The sequence below is a fragment of the Tachyglossus aculeatus genome, chromosome X1, assembly GCF_015852505.1.
Source record: "Tachyglossus aculeatus isolate mTacAcu1 chromosome X1, mTacAcu1.pri, whole genome shotgun sequence".
Classification (NCBI taxonomy): Eukaryota; Metazoa; Chordata; class Mammalia; order Monotremata; family Tachyglossidae; genus Tachyglossus; species Tachyglossus aculeatus.
The window spans coordinates 16,423,759-16,435,680 of NC_052101.1; the positions used below are offsets into that span (position 1 = coordinate 16,423,759).

Consider the following 11,922-nt stretch of genomic DNA (forward strand, 5'->3'; position numbering starts at 1 on the left):
ACTGAGCCACGCTGCTTCTCCGACATAGTATGTTTCGTTTTGTTGTCCGTCTCCCCCTCCTAGACTGTGAGCCCGCTGTTGTCTCTATCTGTTGCCAACTTGTACTTCCCAAGCGCTCAGTCCAGTGCTCTGCACCCAGGAAGCGCTCAATATATACGATTGAATGAATGAATCAATCCAAGTTTATCCCATCTCTGCCCTCCCCCCCTCCTCCATCCTTGATTTGATTGGCACCTTCTGTGTTTCCGACTAGGGCTGTCAATAGGCCTGTTTAGGATGGTGGGGCGGGAATTCCCCGCCCTCAATTAAAAGCTCCGCCCGCGGTCACGAGTTAACATTTGGCCTTAAAAGAACCCGTGGGGGGGCACATCCCCCGCAGCAGTCCGGGCAGCTGGGGGTCCATCACTGCCCAAGACCCCCAGACGTCCACTCTGCAGTAGGACGGGTGAGCGTCTCCCCCAACGTGTCCCCCTTCCTCCCCTACAGCACTTGTCTAGACGTGTACAGATTTAATGATCAATCAATCGTATTTATTGAGCGCTTCCTGGGTGCAGAGCACTGTACTAAGCGCTTGGGAAGTACACGTTGGCAACATATACAGTCCCTACCTAACAGTGGGCTCACAGTCTACAAATGGCATTTTTTAAAATTTAAATTTTTTAAAATGATGGCAGTGATTAAGCGCTTACTATGTGCAAAGCCCTGTTCTAAGCGCTGGAGCACTGAATCAATCCAAGTTTATCCCATCTCTGCCCTCCCCCACTCTCTTCCATCCCCGATTTGATTGGCACCTTCTGTGTTTCCGACTCGGGCTGTCAATGGGCCTGTTTGGGATGGAGGGGCTGGAATTCCCCCGCCCTCAATTTCAAGCTCCGCCCGCGGTCACGAGTTAACATTTAGCCTTAAAATAGCCCGTGGGCACACACACATTCCCCGCAGCAGCCCGGCCAGCTGGGGTCCATCTCAGCCCAAGACCCCCAGACGTCCACTCTGCAGTTAGGACCAGCACGTTGAGAACAGGGCCGCGGGACGGGTGAGTGTCTCTCCCAACGTGTCCCCCTTCCTCCCTCTCCCCTTCCCTCCTCCGCATCACTTATCTAGATTTGTACAGATCTAATGATGGCATTTATTAAGCGCTTACTCCGTGCAAAGCACTGTTCTAATCGCTGGATTATTCTATTTGTACATCTACAGATATCCAGCGATTGTACGGACAACAAAGCAAAACGTGTGCACGCATTTGTACATATTCTATTTGCACATCTACAGATTGTACAAATGCGTGCACACGTTTTGTTTTGTAGTCCGTCTCCCCCTTCTAGCCTGTGAGCCCGCTGTTGGGTAGGGGCTGTCTCTAGATGTTGCCAACCTGGACTTCCCAAGCGCTTAGTACAGTGCCCTGCACACAATAAGCGCTTAATAAATACGATTGAATGAACGAATGCTCTAAACAGTGGATTATTCTATTTGTACGTCTACAGATTGTACAGTTCTATTTGTACAAATGCGTGCACACATGTTTTGTTTTGTTGTCCGTCTCCCCCTTCTAGACTGTGAGCCCACTGTTGGGTAGGGGCTGTCTCTAGATGTTGCTAACTTGGACTTCCCAAGCGCTTAGTACAGTGCTCTGCACACAATAAGCGCTTAATAAATACGATTGAATGAACGAATGCTCTAAGCACTGGATTTATTCTATTTGTAAAGCTACAGATTGTACAATTGTATTTGTACAAATGCGTGCACACATGTTTTGTTTTGTTGTCCGTCTCCCCCTTCTAGCCTGTGAGCCCGCTTTTGGGTAGGGGCTGTCTCTAGATGTTGCCAACTTAGACTTCCCAAGCGCTTAGTACAGTGCTCTGCACACAATAAGCACTTAATAAATACGATTGAATGAACGAATGCTCTAAGCACTGGATTATTCTATTTGTACATCTACAGATTGTACAATTGTATTTGTACAAATCGGTGCATACATGTTTTGTTTTGTTGTCTGTCTCCCCCTTCTAGACTGTGAGCCCACTGTTGGGTAGGGACCGTCTCTAGATGTTGTCAACTTGGACTTCCCAAGCGCTTAGTACAGTGCTTTGCACACGGTAAATGCTTAATAAATACGACAATGAATGAATGCTCTAAGTGCTGGATTATTGTATTTGTACATATTTATTACTCTGTAGCTATATAGCTGTAATATATAGCTCCAAAGCACCGGCTTTGGAATCAGAGGTCATAGGTTCAAATCCCGGCTCTGCCAATTAATAATAATAATGATGCTGGCATTTATTAAGCACTTACTATGTGCAAAGCACTGCTCTAAGTGCTGGATTATTCTATTTGTACATATTTATTACTCTTTTGCTATATAGCTCCAAAGCACCGGCTTTGGAGTCAGAGGTCATAGGTTCAAATCCCGGCTCTGCCAATAATAATAATAATAATAATAATGATGATGGCATTGAGTGCTTACTGTGTGCAGAGCACTGTACTAAGTGCTTATGTTCTCTGAGGACAGACACACTTTTCTTTTGACTTTTGTATTCTCCCAAACACAAGGACATTTTTGGGTCTAAAATGTCAGTTAAGACTAGGCCTTTTTTTGTTTCACTTTTCAGGTTACTAACAGCCTGGCCTGTTTACCTCAGACCTGTGGGACATGGTTTTCTGTGGGAGGATAGTTGAACCGGTATCGAAGGGCTGAAGTTGCAGAGTGCACACTCGCTCACCCATAGCAGGGGTGGGAAAAACCGGCCTCTCCTAGCAGCTGGGCAACACCAATAGAATTGAGAGTTCACCTGAGAGTCCACCCACTAGAAAGGAGGCTCAAATGAGAAACTCCAGCCCAGTTTCAGAACTACACTATTTTAGACCACTTCTCTCCCTTGATACACCACAGCAATGACACTGATAATGATAGGAAACTAGAGTCCCAGAGTCACACAGCTGACAACTGGCAGAGCTGGGATTTGAACCCATGACCTCTGACTCCAAAGCCCAGGCTCTTTCCACTGAGCCATGCTGCTTCTCTAAGATTAGAACTCAGGTCCTTCTGATTCCCAGGCCTGTGTTCTATCCACTAAGCGACACTGCTCCTCTTGTCCATTCAGAGGAGACAGGGACTTTTCCTAAATGCTTCTGTATAATTCCCTCTCCTCCACCAGAAAGCGACAGATAATGCCATCTGTGCAATTAATTTAATTTATAGTTTCCACCGGCTGCTTCTTTAGCTGCTGCGAAGGGCTAAACCTTCCAAGGGGAGAGTAGGGCGGGATAACTTGAGGCCATCTCTCTGCCTAACTTCTTGGCAAGACAACCCTGCCTGCCGTTTGAAGACTTGTGTAGAAAGAGCCCGTTGAGCCTGGGAGGTTTGATTACAAGGGTCCCCTTCGATTTCCGAGGAACCATGCATGCGTTCTGGTTGTCTTTTTATTCTGGTAATAACGGTGATAATTGTGGTTTTGGTTAACGCTTACTGTATGCCACACCCTGTGCTGAGGGCCTGTGTCACTTGGGGCTCACTGTCAAGATGGGGACAGACAGATAAAGACTGAGGTAACAGTGGATTACAGCAAGCTCTGAAGAGCGAATCTTGGTAGAAATCTTGAAGCATTGCATTCTGATGTGTAGAGCTCATTATCATTATTATTATTATATTATTATTATAGAGCCGTGGGTCTGAGAGTCAGCATAAAGTGGGTTCTAATATTGACTTTGCCACTTGGCTGCTGTGTGAACATACTAATAATAATGATGGTATTTGTTAAGCACTTACTATGTGCAAAGAACTGTTCTAAGCGCTGGGGGGATACAAAGTGATCGGGTTGTCCCACGTGGGGCTCCCAATCATAATCCCCATTTTCCAGGTGAGGTAACTGAGGCCCAGAGAAGTGAAGTGACTTGCCCAAAGTCACACAGCCACTAATTGGCGGAGCCAGGATTTGAATCCATGACCTCTGACTCCCAAGCCCGGGCTCTTTCCACTGAGCCACGCTGAACAAGGGCAGATCACTTGATTTCTCAGTGCCTCAGTTACCTCATCTGTAAAATGGGGATTAAGACTGTGAGGTCCACTTGGGATATGAACTGTGTTAATCCTGATTAGCTTGTATCTACCCCAGTGCTTAGTACAGTGCCTAGCTCATAATAAACACTTAACAAATACCATTTAAAAAAAAAAAGAAATGCAGTCACATTATTTCATGTAGATGCCTGAATCCCTGTAAAAGCCATGTCTGTGGCACTAATGGAAAGAGCATGGACCTGAGAGTCAGGGATCCTAAATTCTAATCCTGGCTCTGCCACTTCCCGGCTGTGAGATCTTGGACAAGTCACTGGACTTTTCTGTGCCTCAGATTCCTCGTCTGTAAATAAGAAAATCTAAACCTTTTCTCCCCACCTCTTAGACCATGAGCCTCGTGAAAGGGGAGGGACAATGCCCAAACTGCTCATATCGTATCTCCTCCAGTGTCCATCATTATTAGCATCACACAATCCAGCAGTGTGGTGAAGCAGCTTGGCCTAGTGGATAGAACATGAGCCTGGGAATCAGAATTACCTGGGTTCTAATCGAGCTTCACCACTTGTCTGCTTGGGTGAGTCATTAACCTCTCTGGGCCTCAGTTGCCTCATCTGTAAAACGGGAATTAAGACTGTGAGCCCCATGTGGGACATGAACTGTGTCCTCCCTCCACACATCCACCAAACTAGCTCTCTTCCTCCCTTCAAAGCCTTACTGAGAGCTCACATCTTCCAGGAGGCCTTCCCAGACTGAACCCCCTTTTTCCTCTCCTCCTCCCCATCCCTCCCCACAGCACTTGTATGTATTTGTACAGATTTACAGATATATGTTGCCAATTTGTACTTCCCAAGTGCTTAGTACAGTGCTCTGCACATAGCGCTCAATAAATACGATTGATGATTTATTACTCTATTAATTTTCCTTGTACATATTTACTACTCTATTCTGACAGTTTTGACACCTGTCTACATGTTTTATTCTGTTGCCTGTCTCCCCCTTCTAGACTGTGAGCCCGTTTTTGGGTAGGGACCATTTGTATTTGTTGCTGACTTGTACTTCCCAAGTGCTTAGTACAGTGTTCTGCACACAGTAAGCGCTCAATAAATACGATTGAATGAATCAATCTATGGTATTTTATTATTATTATTATTATTGTTACAGTATTTAAGCGCTTATTATGTGCCAAGCACAGTTCTAAGTGCTGGGATAGATGCCAGGTAATCATTTTGGACACAGTCCCTGTCCCACATGGGGCTCACGGTCTTAATCCCCATTTTACAACTGAGGCACAGAGCAGGTAAGTGACTTGCTCAAGGTCTCACAGCAGATAAGTGGCAAAGTTGGGATTGGATCCCACGTCCTCTGATTCCCAAGCCCACACTCTTGCCACTAGGCCATGCTGCTTCCCTATTTTTTTGAGCGCTTACTGTGTGCAGAGCACTATACTAAATGCTTGGGAGAGTACAAGCCAGCAGAATTAGCAGATGCATCCCCTGCCTGTAAGGAGCATAGACTGCCCGGTATAAAACTGAAACTGAAACATAGCCACTCTACTCTGCTACTGTCATGCTCTCAATACAATCTTCCTTCCTGGCGTCTGCAGCCACCCCAAACCCAGAGGAGGCTGAGGAGGGAGTGAAGTGGCTCTGTCCCGGCTCATCCTCATGAGTTACTTGCTGCTACTATGGCTGAGGCGGCGGTAGTTCTCCACACACCGAAGGGAGAGTCCCAGCTCCCACCCGTCTCTGAGACCTCTCCGTCCCCCTCTGAGTCTCTGATCCCAAACGGCTGGGGCAGAGACACATCGGTTTCACCACCGCTGCCACTCAGTCTCCTTGCCCTCTCCTACCTCATCGTGCTACTCTCCTACTACAACCCAGTCCGCACACTTTGCTCATCTAAGCCCCCTCGTCCAAGTCCAGCCTCTGGCCTGGAACGCTTTCGCTCCTCAAATCTGACAGACAATTACCCTTCTCAATTTCAAAGCCATATTGAAGGCACAGCTCCTCCAGGAGGCCTTCCCTGACTAAACCCCCTTTCCTCTTCTCCCACTCCCTTGTGCATCACCTTGCTCCCTTCGTTTTCCCCCCGACCCTCCCAGCCCCACAGCACTTATGTACATATCTGTAATTCATTTATTTATATTAATGTCTGGCTCCCCACCTCTAGACTGCAACTCCTAGTAGTTCAACTCCTTCACCTCAGGACTGGTAGAACTCTTAGGTCGCCCATACAAATCCATCCTTAGGCCAAAAAAATGTCTCTTTTATGCAAATGGCACACCCATCGTGGACTCAATCATCAGTGATCTTCAATCAACCAACCAATCGTATATATATTTGTATGTATTTATTACTCTATTCATTTTATTTGTACATATTTATTCTATTTATTTTATTAATATGTTTTGTTTTGTTCTCTGTCTCTCCCTTCTAGACTGTGAGCCCACTGTTGGGTAGGAACCGTCTCTGTATGTTGCCAACTTGTACTTCCCAAGCGCTCTGGACAGTGCTCTACACACAGTAAGTGCTCAATAAATATGACTGAATGAATGGTATTTGAGAGTTTACTGGGTGCAGAACACTGGACTTTGCACATGGGAGAGAACAGTATCACAGAGTGGGTAGACGAGTTCCTTGCAAGTAAGGAGAATGATAAGATGGGAAACTGGGCTCTCCCCTGCTATTTAATCTCCCTCTGCTCAGCTTTCTCCTGCCCACAAAGAAAATCTGAGTCTTTGGGGACTTTGCAGTGGAACGAAGGTTTTGTCTGTGACAGAGCTCAGTCACAGCTTTGGGACCTGGAGTGGAGTCAGGAGCACTAGTTTTTCACTAAAAACTCTTTTTTTTTTTTCCAGGTAATCATAATACAAGATCCAGGAGAGTGCTACCTAAGCTGACAGTCTTAAATCACCCTCAAGCCTGAGTATGCCAGCTCAAGGAGCCGAGTCTGTGAGAATGGTGGAGGATGAGCTGGTTTTCTTTGTGAACGGCAAGAAGGTAGGGAACGATCTGCTTTTCCCTAAGTAAACCTTTGATCCTGAAACAACTTCCTGTACTCAGGAGGCAGGCTCATGCTTGGGTTACCTGTTCCCGAGGACACACACCCTCCTAGAGAAGCCTTTCCTTATATTTGCTGCTGCCTTTTTCCACTTCTTCGAGCCAGCAGGAAGCAAGATTGAACTGGCCCTGACCTGAAGATTCTGAAACTGCTTCTTTTACTAGTAGGCTACACTAGCCTTCGGTGAGGGTTTCATTAAGTCTGGGGTGCAGTCCCTGCTGATTTTTCAGCTTTGCTTCCTGGATTTTTCTATTCAAAGTCATATACTGTGGAACTTATTTGCTCATCAAACACTGTGGACTTTAAAACCAATGTGGCGCAGAGGAAAAATGAAAGAAAAAGAAACAGCCGCTCAGTCAACAAACCTGCCAGGGCAGTGCAGTCAGCGAGAGCTGACGGCACATCATCTGTGCCAAAAGAGGAAGGGCAGGTAGCTGGGAAGGGAGGAATAAACTGAGTTGGAAAGAGGACAGGATGAGCAGAGCTGGTTTTAGAGGCAGGAGAGGCAGGGCCCCAGGACTGTCAATTTTAAGTAGTTGCCAAGCAGGGGAAAACCCAGTGTAAGAATTCTGGAAGTTACCCCGGAGAAGCAGCATGGTCTAGTGAAAATACATGGGTCTTCAAGTCAGGGGACCTGGGTTCTAAACACAGCTCTGCCGCTTGTCTGCTAGGTGAGCTTGGACAAGTCCTTGAACTTCTCTCGGCCTCAGTTTCCTCATCTGTAAAATGGTGAAAAAGACTGTGATCCCCATGTGGGACACAGACCGTGTCCAAACTGATTAGCTTGTATTTACCCAGTGCTTAGTAGAATGCCTGGCACATAGTAAGCTCTTAGACATTACCATTGGAAAAATGTGGGGTGAATGAGAGAGCAGAGTCAAGGAGGACTCCAAGGTTGTGGGCTTGTGAGACGGGAAGGATGGTAGTGCCATCCACAGTGATGGGGAAAGTCAGGGAGAGGACAGGGTTTGGGAGGGAAGATAAAGAGCTCAGTGTTGGACACGTTGAGTTTTAGATGGCGGGCAGACATCTAGGTTGGAGATGTCCTGAAGGCAGGAGGAGATACAAGCCTGGAGGGAGGGAGAGAGAACAGGGGAGGAGTTGTAGATTTGGGTGTCATCTGCATAGAGATGATAGTTGAAGCCGTGGGAGAGAATGAGTTCCCCAAGAGAGTGAGTATAGATGGAGAACAGAAGGGGACCAAGAACTGACCCCTGAGGAAGCCCTACAGTTAAGTGATGGGAAGGGGAAGGAGGAGCCTGCAAAGGAAACTGAGAATGAATGGCCAGAGAGATAAGAAGAGAATCAGGAGAGGACCTGCTGATCTCACCCTCACAACATCGCCAAGATCCTCCCTTTCCTCTCCATCCAAACCACTACCTTGTTGGTACAATCTCTCATCCTATCCCGACTGGATTACTGCATCAGCCTCCTTTCTGATCTCCCTTCCTCCTGCCTCTCTCCACTTCAGTCTATACTTCACTCTGCTGCCCAGATTATCTTTCTTCAGAAATGCTCTGGGCATGTCACTCTCCTCCTCAGAAATCTCCAGTGTTGCCTGTCAACCTTTGCATGAAGAAAAAACTCCTCACTATTAGCTTCAAAGCTCTCCATCACCTTGCCCTCTCCTACCTCTCACTTCCCTTCTCTCCTTCTACAGCCCAGCCTGCTCCTCTGCCGCTAACCTCCTCACTGGGCCTCGTTCCTGCCTATCCTGCCACCGACCCCTAGCCCACATTCTACCTCTGGTCTGGAATGCCCTCCCTCCTTACATCCACCAAACTAGCTCTCTTCCCCTCTTCAAAGCCATACCGAGAGCTCACCTTCTCCAGGAGGCCTTCCCAGACTGAGCCCCCCCTTTTTCTCTGCTCCTCCTCCCCTCCTCATCGCCCCGACTCCCTCCCTCTGCTCTACCCCCTTCCCTGCCCCACAGCACTTGTGTATATTTGTACATATTTATTATTTTATTTTATTAATGATGTGTATATATAAAATTCTATTTATCTATTTTTGATGTTACTGATGCCTGTCTACTTGTTTTGTTGTCTGTCTCCCCCTTCTAGACTGAGCCGATTGTTGGGTAGGGATTGTCTCTACCCGTTGCCGAATTGTACTTTCCAAGCGCTTTGTACAGTGTTCTGTACACAGTAAGCGCTCAAAACTATTGAATTAATAAAAAAGAGTAGGTGATCCTAGGCTCAGTCCTCCATGTTAGGGGGTTGGGGAAGGGAGAAACTTGGAGAGAGGACCAACTACCTGAAAATCACTCCTTAAACTGCCCTTTCCAAAAGCATTCAGGGCTCAGATTTCTGATGAAGGTGAAGAAACCCTTTTGGCCAATTAAAAGTGGTGAGGAGTTGCCAAATGGTACTTCCCAAGCGATTAGTACAGCCCTCTGCACACAGTAAGCGCTCAATAAGTATGATTGAATGAATGAATCCAAAAGTAGCCTTAGGCCAAACCTAATTGGGGCCAGGAACCCAGGGGAGCCTCTAGGAACACCGTGTCCAGTAATAATAATAAATAATAATAATGGCGTTTATTAAGCACTTACTATGTGCAAAGCTCTGTTCTAAGCACTGGGCAGTGTACTGACCATGAGCTAGAAACAAGGATAGGAAAGGGAGAGAGATGGGAAAGGAGGAGAAGGGCTCCCCCAACAGCAGGTGCAGGTATATGTGTGTGACCTCTTTACCCTTTTTCCTTCCATTGTCACAGGTCGTGGAGAAGACTGCAGACCCAGAAACAACATTGTTGGTTTATCTTCGTAGAAAATGTATCTGCAGATCCTCAAGAGGAGGAAGAGGAGGAGTGAGAGGGGGATTTTGAGTGAGGTGATAGCACTTGGTGGTGTAGGGTTTTTGTATGAATGCAGGTTGAGAGGGATTTTTCTCAGAGTTTGGGTATTAGCCTGGACTGGGTCTTTGTGGGTGGGGCCCTCCAGTTTGTGGGGTCAGGGGCTCCCAGCTGTCTAGTGCCTACAGGGCCCTAAGGGGTGATTAGAGCAGATCAGAACCACTCTCCTCCGGAGTGTAAACCCCAGAGTAGACAGGAGTGAATTTTCCCAACCATTTGTGGAGGAGAAGGAGCTTCTTGTACTGACGTAGCTCCATAAATGGTCAGAAAGTTCTCACCAAAGGTATCTCCCTGCTCTGCCAAGTCTCCTCTCCCTCCTTAACCGTGTTTCCCAGTGGGTTTGAAGGGGACCAAGCACGGCTGTGGAGCAGGAGACTGTGGGGCCTGCACTGTGATGCTGTCCAGGTTTGACCGGCTACAGAACAAAGTTGTGTATCCTTTGTCCATGGGGCTTTCAAGCCCAGTTTCTGCATGATTATAGTAACACTCTCTGCACTATCTTGGCAAGTAGTCGCGGGTTTCTTCTTACCTTGTGATTCTCACACTTCCTTTCCCATGGGGAGGAGGGCAAAAATAGAGTCAGAGTCAAAGTTCAAACTGGAAGAGTTCAACAAAGGGATGGAGAGGAGCTTGGAAACAGTGGATAGTAAGTTGACGGCAGGGAACGTGTGCCTTGCTACTTTTGTTCTCTCCCAAGCACTTAGTAGGCAGCCAACAAATGTTGATGAAGTGGGCGAGAGCAGTGCCAAGTAACAGTGGTCTGACAGAAGGCTTCCCTTCTCCCCTTCCTCTCTCCCTTCAGTGAAGATGTTGTGGACAGTGAGGCTCCCCGCTCTTTATCACAGCATGGGAGTGAGGTGTAACAAAGTAGGGCCCTTGGAAGGAATTCTGCTTTGTGTGAGAGCCTTTTAACAATATCAAGGGATTATGGTGAGAAGAATGGACCAATTGTGATGACAGGGAATTGTAGTGAATATGTTGGGGAACAATATAGTTTCATCTACCAAGCTTCCTTAAATGGGGGGGTCCAGCCACTCCTCTGCCAATGCTTGCCTCATCCCCATCTGTGCCCTGCACCATGTTGCCGTGACGACCGTGGAAGGGATCGGAAGTACCGAGACGAGGCTGCATCCTGTGCAGGTGAGCTAGGCTGGGGCTTGGATCTGAAAACTTTGAATGGGGAGAAACACAGCTTTTAGGGAAGCAGCGTGGCTCAGTGGAAAGAGCCCGGGCTTGGGAGTCAGAGGTCATGGGTTCAAATCCTGGCTCCGCCAACTGTCAGCTGTGTGACTTTGGGCAAATCATTTAGCTTCTCTGTGCCTGTTACCTCATCTGTAAGATGGGGATGAAGACTGTGAGCCCCATGTGGCACAACCTGATCACCTTGTATCCTCCCCAGCGCTTAGAACAGTGCTTGGCACATAGTAAGCGCTTAAGACATACCAACATTATTATTATTAGGTTGGGAGTCTCCAAGGGAAACTGTGTCTCATCCTAGACCCCCGCGCTTTTTCTGGTCCATTAAGAAGATCACCTACTCTCTCTGTAGCTGTTTCCCTATGCACAAAATGTCCGCTGCCTGTCAACCCCCCCAGGGATGTTGGGAGCTTGCCTGAGGTCCTGCCCGCAGAGTCCTTGGGGCTTGAGAAAGGAGGTAGAGTGTAGTGGGTTCTGGTGGGTTCTGCTCCTCTCCTGTATTATCCTAGGTATAAATGACTGTGAGCTAGAGTTCCCCAGTGAAGAGAACCCTATATACAAACATCCCTGAGGCCTTTCCTTTTATGACCTCAAACACTTTAATAAATTTCACTGGTCTGTGTGTCACTGGGAACCACAGGTAAAACCTCAGAGTAGTCATGTGGGAAATGTGAGGCACAGATCAATTATGACAATTTTTCTCTTTCCCAGAGATTGTCAGTCAGGTCCAGAACCCACCATTTCTGACAGACGCTGACACACATGCACACATCTCCCTCCCCCAACACTCATACACT

General features: G+C 47.3%; 1 protein-coding gene across 5 annotated transcripts in view; it reads left to right on the forward strand.

Annotated features, from left to right (window-relative positions):
* The first annotated feature begins 368 nt into the window (after positions 1-368).
* Positions 369-11,922, forward strand: part of LOC119919573 (xanthine dehydrogenase/oxidase-like) — a 53,669-nt gene continuing 42,115 nt past the window's right edge. For 3 of the 5 annotated variants that reach the window (XM_038740107.1, XM_038740111.1, XM_038740112.1), the window contains exons 1-5: positions 967-1,033; positions 6,870-7,011; positions 9,791-9,848; positions 10,264-10,360; positions 10,960-11,068. In XM_038740107.1, coding sequence (XP_038596035.1) covers positions 6,940-7,011; positions 9,791-9,848; positions 10,264-10,360; positions 10,960-11,068 — 336 coding nt within the window. In that variant the 5' untranslated portion in view covers positions 967-1,033; positions 6,870-6,939. Of the gene's footprint in view, positions 446-966; positions 1,034-6,514; positions 6,535-6,869; positions 7,012-9,790; positions 9,849-10,263; positions 10,361-10,959; positions 11,069-11,922 lie in introns of those variants that run through there. The other 2 variants (XM_038740108.1, XM_038740109.1) reach the window with 2 other exon arrangements.